Here is a 26,184-nt window from a genome sequence, read left to right on the forward strand (position 1 = left end):
ATACGTTCCCAAAGGGCAAAAAGATAATAACCCAATGTTTAAAAAGAGTCACAGGCCAATTTAGTAAAAATGTTTCCTATTTTCACTTAGGTATCTTTGTTTTCTTGCTTTTCCTTTTCTCAATGCAGCATATTTTATATGTAAATGGAAAGTGAAATCATAAAATGACGGTTTTTTACGTAAAACTGGTCTGCTTTTGACTTGTCTTGCTCTTAACACCATGAAAGTTTGGTACGTTCTTACTCTGTTTTAAAAAGATGTACTGCCTTTCTCCTCTTTTAAATATATGCAAATATGTATTTGTGGTTTGTTTGGGTTTTGTTTTACCAGGCTTTGGTAAATCTAGTCATCCACCTGTGTGCGAGTCCACATCAGTCATTTGGAGAGGTCTACTGGATCTGAAGCAGGGAACCTCTCTGGCTTTTAGTTTAAAACGTCAAATCCTTTTATGTAGTGAAAACACCACAGCAAGTGAGGGTGAATAATTCTAGGCTCCTCCATCCAACTCCCTCCTCTCCACCTTTCTGCAGTCCTGCAGTCTCTATCCTTACCTTCTCTTCCTCTCTTTCTTGCCAACCTTACTCAGCTATGTTGGGGGGCTGCAGTTTGGCTTCTGAATCTCTTACCTGGATTACTGTAGTTGCTTCCTAGGGGGTTTTCCTGCCTCCCTCTTCCCTCTGAGATGTATTCTTCATTCTTCTGGCAGAGCCATGGTTCTATAGCAATGCCACCTAAATGTGGCCCATGACCAGGGCCCCTACACAGGCTGTTATTGGCCTGTGCTAATTACAGAAATTGAGTGGAAACATTTGGGAACTTTCATAACCATGTGATCCAATAATTTTGTATTCATATAATCTAATCACAAACAAATTTGAATTGTATTTTGTAAGCCACTGCACTTTATTTTTACTTCATTTTTTAAAATTTTCCTTTAAATTATATTTTATATAGCTATTGACCAGCAATGAATTAGTGAATAGAAGAACAACAACAAAACGGTTCCTGTCTGTAGTTTGACAAACCCTGTCCTAAGGCAGAGCTCAAAGAATATCACCCCACAATGGTCCCTCTGCCAGTTTAAAACCTTTATGTGGTATCCAAAGTACAGTTTTTTTTTGTTTGTTTTTTGTTTGTTCAGCCAGAGTCTTGCTCTGTCGCCAGGCTGGAGTGCAGGGGCACAATCTTGGCTCACTGCAATCTCCACCTCCCGGGTTCAAGCAATTCTCCTGCCTCAGCCTCCTGAGTAGCTGGGACTACAGGCGCATGCCATCACGCCCAGCTAATTTTTGTAGTTTTAGTAGAGACGGGGTTTCACCATGCTAGCCAGCATAGTCTCGATCTCTTGACCTTGTGATCTGCCTACCTGAGCCTACCAAAGTGCCCAAATTACAGTCTTAACAGTACCCAGTCCTCCCTGTGGCACGGCCGCCTCTCCTCTGCCTGCCTCTCCACTTACTGTGACCATCCTTGTACATCAAGCCCCATTAGGCTATCAGCGTTTTCCTGCCTCTTCCAGGGCTGCCTGCCTCTGGGTTCCTGTCTTTGTTCTTACTGCTGCTCTGCCTTTATCTGCTCTTTTTCTCTGTCTTAGCCATTGGGCCCTCAAAACTTAATGAAATGCTGCCTTTTCTAGCCCTCCAGGAAGCATTGACGACTCTATCTATTTGCCCCCAATGGCCCCATGCTGTCTCAGCACCAAAGACATCAGGGTGCCCTTCTCTGTCTCCAAGAGCATCTCCCTCACTTGGAATGGCAGCCTCCAGAGCGCAGCAATTGCACCGTTTGGGTCTCTGTGTATTAGATTCCCTGACACAAAATAGGTAGATGCTTACTACACATTTGTTTAAAAACAAGCCCAGCCAGGCGCAGTGGCTCACATCTGTAATCCCAGCAGTTTGGGAGGCCTAGGCAGGTGGATCACCTGAGGTCAGGAGTTCGAGCCCAGATTGACTGACATGGTGAAACCCTGTCTCTCCTAAAAATACAAAATTAGCTAGGTGTGGTGGCTCATGCCTGTAATCCCAGCTACTTGGGAAGCTGAGGCAGGAGAATTGCTTAAACCCAGGAGGTAGGGGTAGCAGTGAGCCGAGATGGCACCATTGTACTCCAGCCTGGGCAACAAGAGTGAAACTCCATCTCAAAAAAATGAAGCAAAACAAAAAACCAAGCCCATGCTTTTGTAATTATACCAACAGTGATGTATTTTACTACTGAAAACCAACTAGAATCATTGTAAACAAAATATGAAGTAAAGGTTGGTATACTGTAGGTACTCAATACATCATTAATGATAATCATTAATAACCACTAGCATTTATGGTATATTTCCTATGAGTCAGGTGTTATGCTGCAACTTTATAAGCAGGCACACCCTGTGAGGTGCTAACTACTGTTATCCCTATTTTGGATTTGTGAAAACAGGCAGAGGTTGTTTAAGTCACTTGCCCAAGGCTGCCTGGCTGGATTTCTTTGGTCAGTCTCTTTCTTTTCCCATTTCCTTCCAGTGATAACTCACTGTCCTAAGTCAGTGGGTGCCCATCACTTTTTGGCATAAGTCACTGAGCAAAACCACTGGATGTGCTCCCTGGGGAAGTTATATGAGTGCTCGGCTCATGGGACTATGATGGTCCAAGGAGAGAATGCACATGAATGTATTTTGAAAACAATGTCACTATCACGGAGCAGGCAAAATAACCAGACATGGAGACTTAGGATTCTTTGACTCAAGGGCAGCAATAGATTCAGGACATCTGCTTGCCTGTGTGACTTCAAGTGGACATTATTTGGGTTTTTCCAGGTGCAGCTACACCTGAGGCCACACTGCTCTGTCTGCTGCAACAAAGTCTAAAGGGAATGTTGCATAGGTGGAATCAAGAGGCAGCTATAAACGGAAGAGGAGGCAGTGCAAGAAGCGGTAGAATCTGATCTTCAGAGTCATTTCATTTTCCAAGCAATCGGGAGGATGTTGTACGGGGTTGGGTAAAACTTCCTCTAGGTACACAGCTATTAAATCATAGCTTCCCAAAGTAGATACTTGGTGTGGGAGGGACAAATGGGGTTTCACAAATAAAGTAAAACCTAGAGCCTGGCCATGCAAATACGCCTGCTTTTCTTGGGGCTGTTCCTCTAGCATGCCGGATGCAAAATCAACGCCAAAGGGCCCAACCTAAAGTCCTTCCTTTATTTGCATAAGAACGTCTCTAAATGCTGAGATTTATAACTTCATAGGACAGGCTTGGGAAGAGGGGAAAGCTTAAAAGAACATTCTGTGTAGAGTTATGATCCTGCCAACAGTTCGTGGGTTGGACAGGGTACTGCATTCCTAAAGATTAGACATAACTGAGGGTTTTTTCTTCTTTTTTAATAACAAGGAAATACAAATCATCCCCTTGTGTCAGAGTCTCAATTCTTCAGACGTTTTGTATCATTTTCCCCATTCAGGAGTAGCATTGAACTGAAGGGAAATTAGAAAAACTGCAGCTTTTTCCCCCCTTGAAACCAAAAGAATGTCAAGATATCGAGTTCAGCTTTCTAATTACATTTCTGAGACTTCTATTTTTTAATGAGAGAAAGAATTTCAGTGGATAAGAGGAGAACGCACATGTTTTTGTGATTACTAGGATTTTGGTGGTTGGTATTTTATGAAAATGGCACAGAGCTGTAGCAGGAGGTATAGTAAAGCATTCAGAGCGAACCCCCACCCCTGACTCCCACCAAAAAGAAATGTCAGCAAGAAATCTGAGCAAGGGAGTTATTTTACTTTACACATGGAATAGAACACAGATTCTGAACTGTGAAAAGAAATTAAGAGTGAGAAATGTTTTGATTTTACACATGTTCCAAGCCACCTCCTCCCAGTATGCAGGCTATTCCTAGATGACAAACAGGTTTTGGTTGCTGGTGTGTCTCACCAGTGCACCCTCAAGGAGAAAGTCTTTGAAACTCAATCATTCCGAGAGGGATTCAAGAAAAATTCACTATTGCCTACTTGGGAACAAAGAATTTATGAAGCCGTTCAGACATACATCAAAATTGGAAGATGGTCAGGAACTACTTAAACAATCAAGGTACGTAACAGTAGGCCATACTAATCTGCATAAGACACAGTGATCACTCTGCCATTCCTTGGCTCCTGGTGGTTTCCTCTTGTTGGTAGCGCCCTATCAACACCTACCACTTAGCAGTCCAGACTCTGATAAGGCCACTTCTTACTTAGCTGGCTTTCCCCCAGGTCGTCCGCATGGATAAATTTACCACTGAAGTATAGCAGATCATGCCCAGTATCCAGCTTCTCTTTCCCAACACTTACCACATTGAATCATTTGTTACATTTGCTTTTTCTTCTTCTTGCACATCTGCTAATAGACTATAAACTCCACAAGTATTGGAGTCCTATCTTTTATCTTTCTTGTTCATTCTTGTATTCCTAGGAACTATGTGTGTATGATGAATGAATAAATGCAGGCTTTTCTCAAAGAACACTATACATATATATTCATATTTTCCCTCAATGGTTCTTCTTTATTCCCTGTGTACCTAAATCCAACCAATTATTTAGGACCAGGTATGGTACCACCTCCTTCATGGAGCATTCCACATGCCAGTCTAAAAATGAACTGTCCTTCTTTACCATCCTGCTGCGGAATTTTCAGTTCTAGAATTGATGTTTTTTTCACTTCATTTTCAAATTTATCCACAAGGTAGACCTCCATCCACCACATCACAAAGAGAAATATACACAGGTACTCAGTCATAAGGCAAAATGCTAGTATCTTCCTCTCTGCAAAGTGTTCTGAGAGAGAGATAGAGCATGTGCAAAAGCCAGAAGGTGTCGGGGAATGTGGTACTTGTATTCAGAGAAGAGCAAGAAATTCCCAGGGGTTGGGTGTGGTGGGATAGGAGACTCACAGAGATTTGAATCTTCTGCTGGACAGGCTATGTGGAAAGAATTAGAAGTAATGTGGGTAGCCCCTAGAAGCAAAGGCCAGCAAAAGGTCTCAGACCTAAAACCACAGGAAACCAAGTGGGTCAGCAATTAGATCGACCTCTGAGGTGGGTTCTTCTCCAGAGCCCCTAATGAGGAACACAACTCTGACCTCACCTGATTTCAGCCCGTAAGACCTTAAACAGAGAACCCACCTGTGCCCTCTTGACTTCTGACATACAGAAATGGTAAAATAACACATTTGCATTGTTTTGAGCTGCCAAATTTGTGGTTTGTTACAACAACAATAGAGTACGAATACACATTTCATTATTTTTCTTATCGCTGCATTTTTATGGCTGGGGTGAGCAGATACATTGGTCTGCAAAACAGGTACTACTGAATAGTCGTACGCATTCTCGCCGTGACAGTCCCGATGCCAAGAGATAGCGATGACTGCCCTTTCCAGAGAACTCCCGAGTTCTACGGATAATGCCCACTCAGTGAACTTTCCGTTATCTTTGGGAGAAACGTGTATTGGGTTACTTTTCCACCATAACGGTATAATCCTGACTCCTATCTTCATCGTGAACTACAACTGTGGTCCAGCTAATTTCTGCCTTTCCCTGTGCGATAATGTGTTCGGAGCTGGACTGAACCTCATGCCGGTTAGAGAGTAATTGGACAGGAAAGCCTGCTGTTTAAAGAAGACTTCTATAACAATCTGTTGTTTTGTATTTTCTGTTTGAATATATTATCCAAAGTTGAAGTAAAGGGAAATGAACATTATTGACAACTATATGGTAAGCAGTGTATACCAAATACAATGGATATTCCTGTGTATTTTACTCTTCTTTGGCTCTCATAAAACTCTGTGGTGCGTATTAATAGCTTCATTTTTTGGAGGAGGAAAGGGAGATTTAAGAGCCTAAGTTACCCAAGGTTGCACCGCAAGCAAGTGGGATATTTAGCGTCCAAATCTAGATCTGAGTCTTTAACTCCTGGCCTTTCTTTGCTCTACTAAGTTGCATTAGAAATTGTTGAATCTGGGCTGGGGGCAGTGGCTCACATCTGTAATCCTAGCACTTTGGGAGACCGAGGTGGGCAGATTGGGAGGTTAGGAGATCAAGACCATCCTGGCTAACATGGCGAAACCCCGTCTCTACTAAAAATACAAAAAATTATCTGGGCATGGTGGCGGGTGCCTGTAGTCCCAGCCACTCGGGAGGCTGAGGTAGGAGGATTGCTTGAACCTGGGAGGTGGAGGTTGCAGTGAGCTGAAATCGCACCACTGCGCTCCAGCCGGGGTGACAGAGCGAGACCCTGTCTCAAAAAAAAAGAAAAAAAAAAGGAAAAGAAAGTGTTGAATTTATTCTTAAGTTAGTGCTTCTTAAAGCATGAGTCGGGAAATGATGGTGGTCTGCAAGGATCAACACGGTCACTTGGCCAGTAATATCTGTGCTCAGCACCATCCTAAAGACTATATAAGCTATGGAAAGAGTATGACATGACTGCAGTTCTCCTACAACTCAGATTTGATGTGGGTGAATAAGACATCCACATCCAAGACAAAGGTAAACAATACAAGGCCATATAAAAATAAGCACTGAAATGAAAGCAAAAATATTAGTTATATCAGGGAATCAGGAGATCCCAGAATGGCTAAGAAAATTTGTAGGTGAGATTTGCAAGCCCGATGGAAAAGTAGAGGAAGTTCTACATGAAGAAGCCATGTGGTGACTGCACACTCAGTTAAGGGGTTCATTATATTTTCTATAGGCTAAGGAGGAGATTTAGCAGGACTCACAGTGAGATAATACCTAAAAACCACCAGGAAACAAGGTGAGAGCAGCAAGAGTGGATAGTGGAGGGTCTTTCAAGCCAGATAGTTTTAGACTTAATGTAATAGGAATTGATATTTCTGCATCTAACATCAATTGTTCATTTACTTATGGCTGCCTTCATAGGTGTTCCATGAAAAAAGATTCCATTCTTCTTTTTCTGTTCCAATAATTAATATATTTATTTAGTAAGAGCAGTAAGGAGACAGATGCAATCGAGCTTTGTTTGATTATTGCCCAAAGGATCACCGAAATGAAAAATGAAGCACGGCATCATTGCTCTGGACCAGGAAGTTACAACCCTGGCATGATGGAAGGTAAGCTCATGTGAATGAAATGTTTCTGGTGTCCCAGGGACACTATAGGTGGAGCAGACATTCAAACCTGGGGACGCACTTGAGGAAGCTACTATTTAAGTATTCATCATCAGGAAAGACATTCAGAAACAGGATTCTCCTCTCTAAGACAGATACCGCAGTAGACTTACCTCTATCACAGTTGAAAATCAAAAATAATGTGGGAAGAGTGAAAGAGAAAGGCTATTTCAGCAATGTGAGCAAACCCTCTTTGATGCTTGCATTACCCATGGAGACTTAAGAAGTCTCCTGGGCCAGGCATGTGGCTCACGCCTGTAATCCCAGCACTTTGGGAGGCTGAGGTGGGTGGATCACGAGGTCAAGAGATCCTGGCCAACATGGTGAAACTCCATCTCTACTAACAATACAAAAGCTTAGCAAGGCATGGTGGCACGTGCCTGAAGTCCCAGCTACTCAGGAGGCTAAGACAGGAGAATCGCTTGAACCCAGGAGGCAGAGATTGCAGTGAGCCGAGATTGCGCCACTGCACTCCAGCCTGGCGACAGAATGAGACTCCGTCTCAAAAAAAAGAAAAGTTTCCTGGAAGATTTTGTTTTCTCCTTTGCCTGATCCTTTGTGCAGAAATCCAACTGGGAGCACATATAGACATGGACTTACCAGTTGAGAAGCAATGGAAGAAAAAACAAACAGGATTTGAAATGGAAAACTATTAGCTTTACAATTTTCTTAGGAATTTCCATAGATACACTAGAATATTTATATAATTAGCAAGCATAACGTGATTCTGTTATAAGCCTAAAATTAATAGCAAGTGCCTTCTCTCTAAATGCTCTTGGTATGAGTGATGGCAACACTGACCATTGAGAGTAGCCATAACTTGATTTGTTCTAAGTGCTCTGTGCGTGTGTGTGTGTGTGTGTGTGTCTGCTGTATGTGTGCGAAGTGGGAATGGTATTTGTAACAGAAATTGGCTGATTATATTTTACATTGCTGAGATGAGTTGGAATTTCAAACTTTGAAAAATTTATTGCCTTTCCCCTTGTCTTACACTGCTCCAAGAAGAAACATTCAACACTCAGTGACACTTAAGGAAAATGTTTGGCAATTGTCTTCAGCCCTAATTTTTCTCTTTCTCAGTTGATATCCTGGCACTTGAAATCTAGTGGAGATTTTAAATAGGACAATCTAGAAATCTGTATGGTTTTCATGCCCAATTCATCCTGCATTTATTTGTAAAATAGATTCCCCTGTTTGGGTAATGACACAGTATGTAAAAGAAATGGTTATCATGATCAAATCTGGGAAAACACGAGAAAACTGAAAAGACCCGGCAACCATAATGGTGGTGGGGAAAGAGGAGACAAAGGATGGAGCGCGGCTTGAGGGGGGAGTGTCAGTTGATTTTCCTAGGTTAGGCTGGAGAAAGGGCAGATCGGAAGAGGAAGCAAGGTGAGTGCTTACCATCAGCTGGGGACCTGTGTGTTCACATTATGAAGGTGGCTATTTCTGGGCAATGGGATTGTAGGTGATTTTATTTTTTTCTGAAGTTTTCAAATTTTATTAACAGGGTATTTTTTAGATAATAAAAACGTTTTTCAAATAATCCCATGCTGTAGGCTTATAGATGGGAATCTATTTTTATTGTCCTTGTCATTGGGACCTCCAATAAAAAACAGTACTTAACACTAAAAAGGTTAATTATTTAGTGGTAGATATACTGACACAGACTTGTAGGACTATGACAAATCTACTAAAGAATGACAAGGTGTCCCTTGCATATTATAGCTGCCACTTTGCCCAGGACTATGTTTTATAAATATTAGGCACTCAATAATTTTTAAACTGTGATTAGAATAAAGTAAAAATATAACAGCACAAAGAAGCCTATCCTGTAAGGCAAACCTTTTTTTGCCTATTGGTCTTACTTGCAATATAAGACATGACAGGCAGGCTTTGAACCATAGTTTCTTCAGCCTATACCCCAGTTCCTCGTGGACATTCAAACTGAGGTGAGGTATCCACTCTAACAACTTCCCAAACTGTTGAGACACAAGCCCAAACTCATGGGTCTCTTAATGGCTGGCTCCATTCTGGTTTTACTTTCAGTGTATATCACTTTTCTTTTTTAATGGGATCTTGCTCTGTTACCCAGGCTGGAGTGCAGTGTCATGCAGTGGTACAACTGTGGTTTCCCGCAGCCTTGAACTCCGGGGCTCAAGGAGTCCTCCCAGACTAGCCTCCCAAGTAGCTGGGGCTACAGGCACACACCACCACACCTGGCTAATTTTTGCATGTTTTTGTAGAGACGGGGGTCTCCCTATGTTACCCAGGCTGGTTTTGAACTCCTGGGCCCAGGCAATCTGCCTGCTTCTGTCTCCCAAAGTGCTGAGATTACAGGTGTGAGCCACTGTGCCCAGTCAGTGTGTAGCATTTTTAAAGTGCAAGTTTTCGCATGTTTACTAGTAGGTGGGTAAAGTCTCTTAAATTGTAATTTTAAAATCAAAAATTTAAATATTAGTTTTAGTGCTTTGTAGTTTAGCAAACAAGAATATTTTTGTGTACCATTTATGTCTTCCTTGTGATTTTTGGGACATTCATGCTCCATTCAAGTTCTCTTTCCCCAAATGCTGAAGGCTTTGCACACAGAATTGGCATCAGACCCTGGGCTTGGCTAACCTCGGTTCCAAAGAGCTCCCTTTATATGTTAAAAAAAAAAACAAAAAACAAAAAACAAAAACCTATTTTTAGCAAAGACCACATTACCTATTAGCTAGTGCCTTATTCTGGGCTCCTCTATTTAACACACTGGCAAGGGTTCTTCAGTGATAACGTGGAAGCTATGTTGCACTACTGGCCTGGTCAAATGCGGGAAAACTGGTGGGGAGGGGGGAATGCTGGGAAAATTCCAGGAAACCTGAGATCTTGCACTTTTTCTGAACAAAAATGGCTTGGTTACTTGGGGTTTTGAACTACTTGTCTGTCAAGGGAAAAAGCAACACCTATCTGCAGACACCACTGGATTTTGAAGATCAAATGAAAGTGGGGAAATGCACTTTGAAAAGCCTAACACCCTGTTCAGATGTATGGGACAACTGTGATGTAGCCTCAGGGAAAGCTTTTTATCTCTGGGTCCTCAGATCCTCCATCAACAAAGTTAGGCCCACCTTTCTCCCCAGCTCCTGCACTGAGCAGTGTGGAAACCACAGCAGAGGCAGCTCTTGGGACCTGCCCGCTATACTCTGTCGACCAGCTTAATGCCTCCTTCTGGTTATCCGGCTGGTTCTGAATCTTTCTTGTAACAGGACAAATACCAATATCAACTTGCTTTTACAACATGCAGCTTATTTAACTGATAGTTATTTTACGGGTTTCTTTTTTTGTAGAGTGTGCTTTTATTTCTAGTCATTAAGTGCATGTACTCCCATTATTCTCGTTAATTGCTTTGGGCATATGTCTATATCCATCTTTTGTCTCCTGATGGTTGTATAAGGTCTTTGAGGATAGTTTCTTGGTACTTCATCACTCCATCAGCACCTAGCACCAAGCTCAAAACATTTCATACTCAGCACCCCTGAACATCACTGTTTTCTTCCCTTCCTCTGAGAGGCAGTTCAATACCCTCTTCACAGCAGCTGTGCCTCTTAAAAATCCATCCTGGGCCAGGCACGGTGGCTAATGCATGTAATCCCAGCATCTTGGGAAGCTGAGGCAGGCGGATCATGAGGTCAAGAGATTGAGACCATCCTGGTCAACATGATGAAACCCTGTCTCTACTAAAAATACAAATATTAGCTGGGTGTGTGGTGTGCACCTGTAGTCCCCGCTACTTGGGAGGCTGAGGCAGGAGCATTGCTTGAACCTGGGAGGTGGAGGTTGTGGTGAGCCGAGATGGCATTGCACCCCAGCTTGGGCAGCAAGAGCGAAACTCTGTCTCAAAAAAAAAAAAATCCATCCCCACTCAACTGCTAACTTCCAACTAGCCAAGTGCCTTCCTGTATACCCCACATATCTTCACACCTGCTGTGGCAGCACTCACCATGCACGTGCACTCCAAGCTTCAGCCACAGACTTTGTCTTTCACTGTTATCCTTCCTGATCCTGGGTCCCCACAGCTCCCATTGTTGGCCATTGGGTTAGCATGGATTAAACTTGGTCTGCATTTATTTTCTGGTTGTTTTACGAATGCTAACTTAGTCTCTTTCCTGCTTTTTCTTTCCTTCTGGTCTCCCTAATTGTCCCTGGCACTGTGCTATATGTTGGGTGACCAAAGACCTCTCAATTATTTTTAGGAGTGCAAGCGTTTTATGCAACAGCATATATATTTTATTCCACAAACTAGTAAACAGCTCTGTAAGACTGACAATTAGGCTTTCATCTATAATCCTTTGTACATGGCAAGTGTTCAGTCACAGATCCATTTATTAGAACTTGTGATAACTTGTTCATTCTTCCATATATTCACAGAGACACAGAAAACACCCAAGGTACCACAGAAAGAAATTTTCAGATAGTCATCATGATGATCAAAAGTTATGTGCCTGTGTGTCTGTGAGGCAGGGAAGGGGGAGCTGACCTGAAATCTCTTCCCTCTTTTCAAATACCATAACCTTTACCTTTTCTCCACATGGCCTTTTTGGCCTTATACTATGTCATGTGGGATGACATAGCATAAGAGATGTTGTGTTTCTGTTCCCAGAATTGGAGAAACTTTGACTTAAGGCCTATTGAGGATGGAAGCATCACTTCTCATCACTGGCTGACTTCACAAACAGTCTTTTTAGAAGTTGGGGCACTGCTGGAACTACAGCAATGTTTTCATTTTCTGCACCTAAAGCCCCCATTCTCTCATCATTATTCATTAACTCCTTGTTATCCGGCCTAGGCACATAGCCCAGCAGGCTCCAAACATATGAGACATCAAAAACATAATGTTTAACATTTCTGTTGTCTTCAGGGTCAATAATATGTTCATGCATATTTTCATTTGTTTTCATTCTCCATGAACTTGGCATCTGCTGATCACTTCTTTCTTCTTAAATTCATTCTCCAGCATTTCTGACATTCCTTCTCTGCATCCTTCCTGGTCCCCGCTTCCTCTGCCTCTCTGTTTAAAGTGGGTGGCAAGGTCATCTCTTCCACCCTCCTCTGTTCATTCCCTCTGACTCTCTCCTTGGTGAGTCTCTAGGTCTAGCTCTGCACAGCACTGGCAACTGCAGACGAAACCCCTCATCACTCTGGACACCAGCAGGGTTTCCTCTCTGATTTCTGGGATTCTGTTCATGTACTACACCCTCTCAGTGCCTGGAGGCAACACACGAGAATCACCTTTGACTTTAGCTAGAGAAGGAAAGAGTTGAAATCAAGGATGGCTCTTTAAAAAGATATATTTTTTGCTTAAGCATTTTTGTAGGTAACGATGCTTTCATGATTAGTTATAATCTGGGGGTGGAAGGTGGAGGGGGAAGGGCAGGGTGGTGGGTACAACTCAAACAAGTGAGTGAATAATTACAACACAGCATGAAGAGTACAGACATGAGGTAAGTTTGCCCAATTGAGGTTAGGGAAAAGGAGTGGTCAAGGAAGAAAGATAAAGTATAACCTAGTCATTTTTATGACTTTCACTTGTTTAAAAAGTAGCTTCTGGCCAGGCATGGTGGCTCACAGCTATAATCCCAATGCTTTAGGAGGTGGAGGAGGGTAGATCACTTGAGCCCGGGAGTTCAAGGCTAGCCTGGACAACAGAGTGAGACCCTGTCTCTACAAAATTAAAAATTAAAAAAAAAAAAATTAGCAGGGTATGACGACATACACCTGTAGTCCTAGCTACTTGGTGGGGCTGAGGTGGAAGGATCCCTTCAGTCCAGAAGTTGGAGGTTTAGTGAGCTAGGATCCTGGGCAATGAAGACTCTGTAATAAATAATAAAATAAAATTTATAATAAAATAAAAAGTGGCTTGCTACTGCTCACTTAAGTAGAAGCCTCAGAGTATGGGAAGAAGACTCTAACCGCAACATTCTTTCCTCACTTTATCTGACAATGTTCCCTAACTACAGATCCAAACCCCAATAAAAAGCACTATGGGCTGGTCGTGGTGGCTCACACCTGTAATCTCAGCACTTTAGGAGGCTGAGGCAGACAGATCACTTGAGGTCAGGAGTTCAAGACCAGCCTGGCCAATATGGTGAGACCCCCCTGCCCCATCTCTACTAAAAATACAAAAATTAGCTGGGTGTGCACCTAGAGTCCCAGTTACTTGGGAGGCTGAAGGAAGAGAATTGCTTGAACCCGGGAGGTGGAGGTTGCAGTGAGGGGAGATTGTACCACTGTATTCCAGCCTTGGCGACAGAGTGAGACTCTGTCTCAAAAAAACAAAAACAAACAAAAAACTGCACTATGCATGTTTTCCCAAATATTTCTGGGGTGTTTCCGCCTATGTACCTTTGTTTGTTCCTGTGCTAGGTCATGCTTCCTACTCCATCTCCCATCCCTACCCATACTATCTCCACTCTCCAAAAGCGTCTTGCATCATTCAAGACCCATCTCGTGTGGTGACGGCTATGAAGAGTATTTCCAAATCCCACGTCCCCTCCCCAGCTGAGAACACAGAGGTGGCTCACAAGTCATTTGGACAGCCCTTGCTCTTTCTTGGTGGCTTTCTGATGACTCTTACAGCCGGCTTTATAACATGAGGAGGTGCTGCTGGTTTGTTTCTCTAAATTATAGGGGTCCTCCTGGATTGTAGCCTCTTTGAAGGCAAAAATCATCTTTGATTTCTTCCTGGGATTGCCACAAGCCTTGTACATACCAGGCACTAAATAAATCATTTAAAAATTTTGTCTTGTCCTTATCACTTCCACTTGAATTCAGTCAACTTGGATTAAGTGCTACATTGGCTCAAGCCTAGGCCATAATTTTAAAAGTATTCATCGCTTGTTCTTTTATGAAGTGAGGAGATGGTTTTCTGGAGTTTCCTTCCAAAGGTGCCTAGCTTATCTCTGCCCAGTGACAGGCCAGTCTTTCGAAAGCATGCTTCCCGATTTCTCCAGCCAAGAAAGGATCCGTATTTGAGCAAAGCCAAGTCTGTCAAAATTGTTAACTTCTCTGTACCCACACCTGAATCTGCATAATTTCCCAATCCCACAGAGGTATAAATAAAAACTTTCACCAGGACAGGGGAACGTTTGCCAACTGTGGGAAGATAAATGGCTTGGGGACTTCAAGCTCCAAAGGTAGAATTGCTCGATTTCTGATTTCAATGTAGCAAAAGAGATGCTATGAGTCTGTTATTTTTTTTTGTTTCATTGCTAGAAAGTTATGGGTTATATCATTTAATTTGATTAATTCTTGGTTTCCAAAAGGAAACCTTAGGAGGAACCTTGGGATGCTCAATAAAATAAGTATGTGCAATTGTTAAGACAGGAAAGGAAAAAAAAAATGACTTCCATCGGAGCCCACAAAGATCGTTTCTAGTCCCAAACATGGGTTCCCCAGAGGTAGCCTGGAAACCAAATTATTGTCAAAGAGATGCTTACCTTTTACAACAGCTCACAGCAAAAGAGAACATATAGCTTAACATCTCTCCCATGACTCACCTTTCTGTTTTTTTCTCGTATTAATTCTCTCTCTCCCTTTCCCTGCCCCTCTCCCTGATATGAAGGTTCCCAGTCTGAGTTCTTCGCCCAATTAAATATGTATCATTAGACAAGATGAGTCACTTGACCTTCTTAAGCCTCAGTGTGCTCATCAGCAGAATGAGGTGTTTGTGCTACATTATTAAGATTCATTTAATTCTGAGTCTAAATACAAATCCAAGCGTGCTCTGTCTGTCCCCACAAAATTGTTCATATTCGTGTTCTAACCTATTTGTGTCTCAGATGGAGACTATGGTTTCAGCCTGTACAAGGAGCAAGCTCATTTGTTGGTGGGACTCAGTAATAGGAGTTCCACCTTTTGCAAAGGAGAAATCCAATGGCTAAGTGAAGTGGCTGGAGCTAAAGATGAATGGGGTGAGTCTCATAGATGAATATACAACCAGTGGTATTTGTTTTCAGACTTCATTGAATAACTAATTATTTGGTCAACATGGTCAATAACTGGGACATTTTCTCTGCAACTTCTGCCTGTACGTGTGTGTGTGGGGTATGTGTGTACATATTGAAATTCCATTGTATAAATTTGAGGCTTTTAGAATCCTAGACTATCAGATCTGATCAGAACTTTTGTTGTCATAGTCCCATTCTGGAAAACTGAAAGTCAAAAAACAGAAGAGGTCTTTTAGCTGGTTAGTGTGAGAGATAAGACTTGGACAGAGCTTCCTAATCTTATGTAAACTGCACGGTAGCCATTAGCTAATTAATCTTTCATTTCCTTCCACAAGAGGACTCAGAATTGGACTTGGATTAAGGTTAAAAAGACTATATTTCATCAGCTTCCCAGGTTTTACTCTCTTTATTCCTGGTCTTAATTTTCTCCTTCCATTAGTCCTCTTCTTCCTTTTATTCCATTTTAAGGAAATGATCCTCAAAGGTTTCTTTCATATAGTTTTCATGACATTTCATCCATGTGGTTAATTCCCTCATCTGGATGACTGCTTGGAGGAGGTTTTTGTATTATTTTTGGCTTGAGTATCCATATCCTGCCAGTGAGTGACAGCAGAGACTGCCTCCTCTAATTTCTACAGTGCTGATAAGGGCAAGATAGAAGCCACAAGGAGAGGTGGAGGGGACCAGGTACCAGGGAATCTAGCTATCCACATGGCAGGATTTGGATATCTGAGATGTGCGCTCAGAATCAGTTCTCAGCCTCCACTCATCATGAGGAAAGTACTTGACATTTGGGAACTTGGATGGCTACCTTTTTAACAATGGCATTAAACTAAGAGGTAACATGTAGATTCACACATCTCACTGTTTTTTTAAAATTATCTGATAGGAGTTTGGACAGCAGTTGTCATGAGGTCTCAGTATCTGGCATAACTTTAGGACAAAGTATGCAAAGATTGTTTCCAAGTGGTCTGAAGAGAAAACGTCACTCATCACTCTCCCACCACCTTATGAAAACTTGGCTTTGAGGGCACATGGCATCATTCTGACTACGCATTGTCATCCCCGGGCTATGCATTTGCTCTTCTGGCCCTCTGCTGCATGTTACTGTGCAAGAGATGGCAATGCCTGCCCACAGAGAGGCCCAAATAGAGGCCAATAAGGCTTATACCAATTCTGAGATTGCACCTTCCCACTGTTTATCCATTTTCTGGCCCCAGGCAAGCATTTTTATAAATGGACATTTAGCAGATGGTATGCATTTAGAAAACAAAAGAGCCACTGCATTCTGAAACCAAAAAAAAAGAGGAGTAAAATACAGAAAAATGTTCAGGAGTCCATACTGCATCCTATTTCTAGGTGTATTGGAAGAGGGCTAACAAGACAATGCAGCCATCTGCTGGGCCAGGAAGACAAAGAATGAAAGATTTCCCAAGCAAGAAAAAGGAAATGGAGTATACAACTGCTGCTATTGCAAAATAGGGTCTCTAATTCCTCTCTCTACAATGGTAATGACTCATATTTATATGGTGTCTTTTTCAGCTCTGATTTCAGGGAACACTCAAAGCCTTCTCTTGACTCTGCTCCTAAGTCTGGTACTCAACAGGCTAAAGGATGACATCTATATTTATACTCTATCTCTTTTAGAGAAGAATAGCTCATATGAAATAGGACATTCAGATGCTAACGAAATGAATCAAGTGTGAAGAAGGAAAAGGTGGAGGCAGAGAAGTTATAGAAAGTGCAGATGATTATTTCCAATCACGACCCTCAGTATCATCCACCTGAACACACACCTCCACACAGATAAAGTCACTAAAAGCTCTTAATGCATCTAGTAGGCTCAGCCTCATCTCATCTGCCTCCTGTCTTTTCATGGAACTTAGCACTCTTCAGTGTGTATCACATTAAGGTGAATGCTCTTCAGGGAGTCTTGACAAACTCTGACATTGGATTCTATGTGATGCTAAAGATATTTTTCTCTCATGCTTTGGGGGCACAGCAATGAAGGAAACATTGGAGATATAGGCAATGAGTGGCTAAGGCTTGGATGGGAGGGGAATAAGAGGGAATCTGGTCTGTCTCAGTAAGAAGCTCAATGAGATATGCAGGAACATCAGGCATAGCGCACAGAGATGCAGCAGCCACCAACAATTATGATTCATCAAAGTTCTGGGAAAAAATAAGCTCACAGAGGATAGAGATAGACAAAAAGCAGTGGCAAAAATAACTCAGAGAGCTGGATGTTAGTAAGGACAGAGGTAGAAGCTCTGTTCATGGTGTGTCTCTAGGCTGATATTCAGAAAAGGTAAGGCCATAAGGATTCCTTCTACACTGGTCAGGAATTGAATAAAGGGATGTCTTCTTTCCTTAATCACTCTCTTCTGTAATCATCACATAATCACTGTGCAAACACCTTAGGGAAGGGCATATGATCTGAGGATGAGTAAGATTCTGAAAGCACAGACATGACATAGAGGAGCACTGGACTGGGCACCAAGGGCTGTGTTCTAAATACAGCTCTCACTCGCTCAGTGACAGGCAGTCAAGCTTCAATGCAGCAGGCAAAGTTCTGGGCTTAGAATCAAGACCAACGGCTTTTTGAACCTAGAGAGTTCACTTGATCTCTTTGAGCCTCAGTATCCTGATCTGTAAATATAGGAATAAAAGTGCCAGTCTTATAAGATTGCAGGAAGGGCGTTACATAGAAACTTATGTGAAATGGCTTTCAAAATGGAGGCACACTATACACAAAAGGTCTGGTCCAACCCCTTAAGTTACAGATGGGCAGACAGTATCTGAAAGAAGTGGAATCCCATGCCTAAGACCACACAGAGAATTAGTAACAGAGTTGGGCCTTGTATTCAGTTCTTCAGGTGGAATCCAGTTCTCTTTCATGACATTGTCATGATACCTATTTCTCCCCACCTCAAGTGTCTGGCTGAAGATCAGAGGAGAAGATGGGACAGGGATAAGGAAGAGTTTTAATGAAGTGATGAGCGTTATATAAATGCAAACACATGAAAAGCAATACAACTAGAGTGCGGGCACACAGCGACTGGATGTGAGCCCCAGCTGGGAAACTTTATGAAGTCAACCAGCACTCAGCAATACAGCATGGCCACAGACAAATCCTGGTAAAATTGCTGAGAAACCTAGCTTGCAACAACATCTGGTTTTAGCTTCTTGAGATTTTGCTCTTTGGGTCTGTTAAGTTAGGATTTTTGCTTGTAAGTTCTAAACAATAACCCCTCACCATTAATTTCTAGCTAAATCAGGCTCATGCAATTACAAAAATAACATCTTCTGTCCACAGCTAGTGTAGGTCCCATGACCAGTTTCATCATGCTGAAAGAGATCAACAGTGTTTTTCACATGTTATGCAAGATCCTGTCCAGGTAGGCTTAGTCTGCTCTCTGCATAAAACCAAGCACCTTCCACAAAGTCTGATGATGAGAAATGATGAAGTCCAGATGATCACGTCCACTTTGGGCAGACACAAAGTGTAGGTCATTCATTACCTTGAGCAAATGCAGGAGATGTGACTCTGCTAATTGGTCTCTTCATTAACCAAGGAGAACATCTACCACTACAACTCACAAGCTAGTGGTAATTTGGGGCGATCTTTAAGTGGTTTCTACCTCATAATCATATTTCTTTCTGAAATCTGCTGGCCTAGAAAATGTCTCTAATTCTTCATGAATAGACTATTCCTGCCTTCAAGAAATATGGGCTTTCTGGGAAGGGAGAGGAGAAGTGAGTGGTACACATCATACACAGAAGTGAAATCTTACACGAAACCTTAAACACATGGATGATTGGTTTTTTAAAGCCTGGCTTTAGTTGGAGGGTTTTATATTATTTGGGGGCAGAGGGAACACAATAATTTTTCTTTTTTTTTAGCTTCTGCAACTCCTAGGTAAGAATTTTCTACTATTTTCCTGATAAATAACTGTTCTAGTCTTCTATACAAGTCTTACCATATGTGCTGTAAGGCCAGGGTCAAAGGGATACTTTTGCAGAAATGTGAGGCCCTAAAAGTGGGGCAGAATTTGTGTAGTTGGGGAGGTTAGCAAGGAAATTATGCCAGCAACTGACAAGGAATAGGGTCTTTCTAGTAACAACCAACATTTCGGTTTAAATTAGTAAGAAAAATCCCTTTCTAATGAGCATGCAGAGAGACACAGTTATAAGGTCTCCTGGAAGCAGGAGGCACACACCATCTTCCAGCCTGCCTCCTTCCACTTAGTGTACAAAAATGACAAGTATCTGAATGTAGTCAAGTCTTCATTTTAGGGGCCTGCCCAGGACAGCTTATCAAATGCCCATGGCAAAAATGGAAACAATATGGCCCAGGGCTGTGGCTACCTGATCAGTTAGACTTCAGGATTCACTGGCTGTCAGCTTCTAATGGCTCTGCAGTGGACTTCCCACATAAGATGTGTGACTTCTGGAGGTGGCATGCCAGATAAACAAGCTAGTCTTTTCCTTCCAGGCTTGGCATTCTTGGATCTTACTGGTATTTCTAATAAGTTTTAGAGGCTGTATCCAAACAGTAAACTGTACCATTAGATCAGATGAGGACCCAAGAACAGCCTCTTTAATAAAAAACATAACTGTAGTGTGTACGACTGTAGCCTAGGCAGGTATTAGGGTTATGGCTTCATAGTTTCTCAAACAATGGCTCCTGGAAAGAGGAAAGGTAGTAGATAGCAAGTAAACATTCTATAAAATGTGCGGCAAACTCAAATGTGCAAGGAGATCCATTTTAATTTGATTCCCACCACTTTGCAAGCTAGTGACTACAACGTGCCACAGATGTGTCTGAGGTGCAAAGCCCAGCAATTAAATAATTAGACAGTCCAAATCTGAATAAAAAGTTAGCCTTACCTGGAGACATGGAGGAGTCATAAGAACTTCTCTCCTTGCGGTTCATCTTGAAAGCTTGGATGTCCTTTTCCCTGTACGTTCCAAAGCCTTCATAGCTCCTCCTTTTATTCCCACTCACATCACTGTCCCACTTGTCATTAGAAGGGTTCATTTCACTGAACACGTCCAGGTTCTCCGATCTCGTGCTGCCACCATCCCCGCCACTGCCAGAGTATCTTTTCGTGCATGAGTCCACAGGCTCACTGCTCAAGTCTCCTTTTTCCTTGGCCTGTGTCCAATGCTGGGCATCGGAAAGTGACAGTGTAGACAGGGTGTCCACCTCAAAGTTGTTCTTAGAAGCTTTGTGGCTGGCTTCACTGTGCTGGTGCTTCTGTTTCTCCTTATGCTTGTTCTTCTCACTCACCAGCGGGAGCTCTTTGTCTGCGCTACTCAGCCGCTCACTCAGGATGTGGCTGGAGAAGCCTGTGGCTTTGCCTGCAAAGAGACCGCTCAGGTTGTCGTGGGTCCCTAGGAGCCGGTCTTCCTTGTGCTTATGCTTGTGTTTGTGTTTCCTCTTATGGAGCCGACCGCTGGACAGACTGGTGCTGCCAACCTTGGGAGGGTTCAGAGAAGGCTGCATGTCACCGAGGCCCATGCTAACAGGTCCCTGCAGGTGTACTCCATGCTTAGCTTTATGCTTAGCTGCACCGGACATCTTTATGTGGGAGTTTGTGTGGAACTGAGGTGGTGGCACTGTTGGCCTCATGAATGGGGAGGCTGCTCCAAGCGTGTGCGATAGGTACAAAGGAGCTGGGTACTGACCGTAATAACCAAGGTTCATCATAGGCATTGATGTGTAAGGCATTCCATAGGGTGCATAGTAACTTCCACTGGGAATAGGGTAGCTGAACCCTTGTAAAAAAGGCACCTTTGTCATGGTGTCATTGGTTTTTGCAGGCCTACCACGCTTCTTCTTTGACTTCAAGTCTGAAGTCCTACGAAGATAGAGCAACGGGTCATACTGGATATATGGCACTGGGTAATAGTGATCAAAATTAATACGAAAAATGCTGGGATATGGATTCTCGTGGTAGAAGGTGTAACTCCGGTGGGAGATTCTGAACACTTGGAACTTGGTGATGAGCTCCTCCAGGTCTGCCAGAAACTGGAGGTCATCACGGTTTTGCAGGCTTTTCCGTTTCCTCTTGTGCTTTGGCTTCTTGAGGCTTTCGTGGGCCAGAAAGTTGTCCACAATGAGATGCTTCTGCCGGTGGCCATGCCGGTTCTTTGTGCTGGTGTCTGACGGAATGGCCTCCGGGTTGTCCAGGGAGCAGAAGTCAAAAGAGTACCGCCTTCGGGATTCTGAACTCTTCTCCGCTTGGTCAGAAGTGCTATTGTTGTCTGTCCCAATGCCGCTGTCGCTGGGGATCGTCTCCTCACTGTGGGACTCGCTCACAGGGGACAGCGTGATTTCCTTTAGGGAGCCAATCTCGCACAGGTGTGAAGGAGAGTTGGCCATCAGTCTGGGTGGAGACAGCTTCCAGGTTCCACTGTGTATTCCCTTTTGGGTTTTGGTTGGAAGAGCACTGATGGGCTGGAGATTTGGCATAGTTTTCAACTCTGAAAAATTGGTTTCAGTGCTGGCAGGGCTCAGGTTGCCATTTGACCCACCTAACTGTGTTGAAAGTGGGTGCATAGCTGCTGGTGAAGATGCCACAAGTGACTGAAAGTTGGAAGGCACGGCTGGAACATCCGGCTGGCTAGAAACAGGCCTGGGGTGCTTGATGGCTGTTTTGGGTTCTTCTGATGGGGGTGGCAGCTCTGCTCTTGGCTTCCTGCCCCGCTTCTTGCCAATGTAGATGGTTCCCCTCTTGCTGACATTAATCTGCTTGCCCAGTTTGCTTTCAATGGCTGCTGCCCCAGGGCTGGTCTCTGGGGGAGCTTTTGCCTTCAGAGCAACGCTGCTGGAACAGGACAAGATCTGGTTCAAGATGTTTTTCCTCTTTAGTGTCTTCATCTTATTGATAGTTTTGATGGTCTTCTTATCCAACACGCCGAGCTTTCCAACTTTCTTGTGAAATTTCATCTCACTCATGGGTTTGTCCTCTCCTGGCACTAGCTGGGCCAACTTCGCTAGATTGCGTCGTCGCTTTCTTTTCTTAGTGCCAGGAAACTCTCGGCTGATGGGACTGACGGGGCTGGTGGAAGTACCCTCATGAATCGTCTCAACTGTGAGCAAAGGCTGCTTCTTTGGTCGTCCCCGTTTCTTTTTGACTGGAGTGATCACAGTAAGACTGTCTGTGTTGGTGTACAGAGGGCTGGATGGGGTGATGGGATACGCAGACGGGGGCTCCAGCATCAGTTTATCAGAGGTGGCCATAACTGCCTCTCGAAGCATGCTGCTGGGTTTCGGTTTGCTGCAAGTCCACCTTCGTTTTGCAGCAAATTTTGGATGTTGGATTTCCGGCAGCTTTCTTGGTGGAGAGTGATCTGTGCATGTTGGAGATGTCATGACCATGGGCGGCTTCCGCGGCTTAGACACACCTCCTGGGATAACTTTCTCGGCATTTCCACCAGTTTCAAGGCCAACTGAGGGGGACTCATTCTCTATCATTTTACCCAACTTAGGGACACGGGGATCCTTCTTATTCCCCTCAGAGCTGGAAAGTATCCTGTTAACTACTTCACTGCTCATAGTGAGTCCAGAAGCCAGGGCTTTCTCTGGGATGATCTTTTCCACCACCGCTTTAATGGACTGTCTCTTTTTCCTCTTATGGTTGGTTGGATCCAGAGAGGGTGCCTTGATGGGGATAGTAATCCGGACATGACTTGGGTCATTTTCAGGATTACTGGCAGAACTCACGTTCTGCCTGGCTGGTGATGCCTCTTGGGCACTATCTGCAGAATAACTTTCCCTTTTCCCTTCTGTATTGTCGAATGCTTTCTGGGCATTCTTGACCCAATCCAGGTCTGAGTTTGGTATGGTCTGACTTATCACATCTTTTTTACTGGACTTTTTCTTGCTGCTCACAGTAGGTGGTTCTGGGGGCTCCTTTGTACCTCCTCCATCTTGATCCACCAAAGGCTGAAGCCCATTGCACTCAGCAGAGCTGCTGGGTGGGGCTGGTGAGCTGTGGCTGCTTGGGGATGGAGCCACACCTCCCAAGAGCAGATCTTTGTTACTGTTAGACAACTGACTCCACGTGTTCCCTGCACTGCCTTTCTTACCCTGGGCCTTTGCAAAGGAAGCCACGGGCTCAAGAGCTGGGATCTTGCTGGTGCTTGCAGTTTCTCTGCCAGACTCTGGACTGATGAAGCAATTCTGAGTGACAGGTCCGCTGTCAGAGTTGGTGGACCAGTCCATGTGGTTCTGGCTGCTGTTTTTTTGCTGGTGCTTTGGTTTTAAGGTGTCACCGGTGAAGTCCTGTGGGAGGCCTGTGTCATAATGGAGAGCTGAATGTTTCTGGGGCCTCTCGTAAGCCTAGGGGTGGGTGGAGTGAAAAGGTAGAGAGAGAGAGAAACAAAGATGAGCATGTTGAAGCTACTTAATATTTAACATCAAAAGTCTGAAAGTTGGAAATGAATACCTACGTGAAGAGCCACCTTTATTGTTAGAATGTTTTACAGAGGTTTTCTCAATCGAGTGGTAAAGATATATTGCACTGGTTTTGAACATCAGTAAGCATGCTTTAATTGTTGTCTTTTTTCCCAGAGTAACAGGAATCTTGACCTACCTTGGTTTAGTGCAATCTTTAGAGAGAGGAAGGAGGGGCCCTAAAGGTCACTTAGCCCAATGCCTTTTTACATTTTTACAACTGAAGAAGCTGAGGCCTGAACAATGGAGAGTCCTGCCAAAGAGGGCAAATCTCAGGAGAGAATCGGAACTTCTGGACTTCCTGTGTTCTTTCACCTAACTCTGGCAGCCTCTTATTTCTGTCCCTGTTTCTCTTCAAATGTATGTTTTTCCTCCCTTCCTTCTGTACCAGTTCATTTGAGCTTGTACTTAGTCTTAGAGTTCAACGTCTCTGTACAAGTAGCTCATAAGGAACCACTTTAACCAGTAAAACCAGCCCAGGTTGAGGAATTAAGGGGAGAAGTGTGACTCCTGCATGGGAGAAAGTGGACCAATCAAGAGCATAGAGAAGAAATGGGAGAAGAAAAGAAACATAAAAGAATTTTCCTAAGCCTTCAAATCCTTGTGGACTCTAGGAGTGTTGCTGTGTTTAGGGGTTAGCATGCAAAGGAATCTTTAAACTTATATTACGCACTTATTGCTTTCTTGAGGAAACTCTTAGATAGTCTCAAAGGAAACCTTGAGACTGCTAGACAAATGTGTCAGGAAAAAAAAAAAAAAATCAGTCATTCAAGATGACTCCTCTGAACTTTGTCAGCTGTGTTTCCCCTACATTGATTCTAAAGGAATGTCTCCAGCATCTTCCTTAGGACTGACTCTCTCCAGCTAAAATTAAAAGCTGAACCTGGTGCTGGAGGCATAACTTAATCAGTGTCTACAAAACCACAATGGGAATGGATAGTGAATACATTGTTTGGAGATATTAAAGCTATTTTTAATAAAAATATTCTTTCACTGTTCCAGATGGATTTTAAGCCATGCTACTAGTACAAAGAAGCATTTCTTAAGGTTTATTATAAGCCCAATTTATAGAGTAGTAAACTTACAGGATATATTACCTAAGAACTATTAAAGAAGCGACAATATTTGTAAATTGCTTTGAATAATAACCCCTCCAAGAAGTATATGATAATTGTCTTCATGAATGTAGAAAATTTTGGCTGGTAATTATCTATCTTTTTGTATCTCATTTTATCTCCATTTATTTTTCATTGAAGTTATAGAACTTATGCTATAGGAAAACATGTCTTATAGCCCCTGCTAAGAGTCAAATCACAGATGGCATACAGCATTACAGGGACAATTCAAGGGAGTCATGCAACTAGGATTTCCTTCACACTAGTTTCTGGAATCCCTAGGGTTATTTCCTGCCTCCCTGATTTTGTGAAATCCTGTTTATACTTACAGTATTTTCTAAGTATCATGAGATAGTTTCCTCAAGTGAAGCCTGTAAATACCCAGGGGAAAATTAAGAAAATAATTTATTTAACTTTTTTATTCATCTTGCAACTTACAGTAGAAACACCACCATCATCAACATATAGAGAATTAATCCTACCCCTTGAGGGTGTTTACTAGCATTACTGCTGTGGACATAAGCTGCTATTCCATTCTCAACAAAAACATAGAAATCTTATTTGTGGCATAAAATATTAAGCACCACTTACTTATCTTTTATGAATCGGGGCCTTGCTAGTTTCTATTTATGCTTGGGACATTAGCTGGCACTCTGTGTTTACTCACAGGATCACAGGTCTAGAGGAGCTCATGGTGGTTAAGTTTTTTGTTCCTTAGGATATCAGTGTATGATGAGTCATACTGGGGCATCTTGAGGGTTAGTAGGAGTGATTATTAAAAATAATAGTGACACAAAAGGTGTAACTGTTTTGGACCTGGGTAAAACAAGACTTGCAGTAGCCTTCTTTCTTCCCACCTCTACCTCCACTACTTTTCTAGTTCTGGAAACCAAAGTCCACGGAGAGGCTCCATGGTGATGCCAGGCCAGGATTTTGGGCCCTAACTCCTACCATTTTTTTCCTCTGTTGTTCCATTATCTTATTCTTGGTACCCACCAGAGTCCCTAATTAGTGTTTTCCTCATGTTTTGGCTTCAGCTCAATCCTGGGGAGACTCACCTGCCTTACAGAAATACCCCTAGTTTTCATAAAACCATGTAACTTATCTTTATGGTACCTACCATAGTTTTAGTTTTACATTTGATTTGTCTGCTAATTGAATTAAATGCCTATCTCACCTTCTTGCCTGTACACACCATCACAGAGGTACAGGAAGAGTACTTGGCACACAGTAGGCACTCCACGAACGTATACTGATTGAATGAAGAAACATACATTTTACTACAAGTATCTCGTTTTGTCAATAGTGAGATAAATGATCCATATATTGCAACATGTCTGCAAACACAGTCGCTGCCTTAAGCCTAATTTCTTATTCTCTGTATATCTCCTATATGTGCCACTGCCTCCCATAAACACATCTATCACAGTCTTTATACTGCTAGGTGGCATTTATTTGTGTACTTTTCTGTCTCCTTT

At 42.9% G+C, this 26,184-nt stretch overlaps 1 protein-coding gene across 4 annotated transcripts in view; it reads right to left on the bottom strand.

The window, feature by feature from the left end:
- The window catches only part of SETBP1 (SET binding protein 1), a 377,101-nt gene that overhangs the window by 88,436 nt on the left and 262,481 nt on the right, over nucleotides 1-26,184 (bottom strand). For all 4 annotated transcript variants that reach the window (XM_032245407.1, XM_032245405.1, XM_032245408.1 and 1 more), the window contains exon 4: nucleotides 20,018-23,477. In XM_032245407.1, the coding sequence (XP_032101298.1) occupies nucleotides 20,018-23,477 (3,460 nt within the window). The remainder of the gene's footprint in view (nucleotides 1-20,017; nucleotides 23,478-26,184) is intronic.

The sequence above is a fragment of the Sapajus apella genome, unplaced genomic scaffold (genome assembly GCF_009761245.1).
Source record: "Sapajus apella isolate SASKATOON/1434 unplaced genomic scaffold, GSC_monkey_1.0 scaffold57, whole genome shotgun sequence".
NCBI lineage: Eukaryota > Metazoa > Chordata > Mammalia > Primates > Cebidae > Sapajus > Sapajus apella.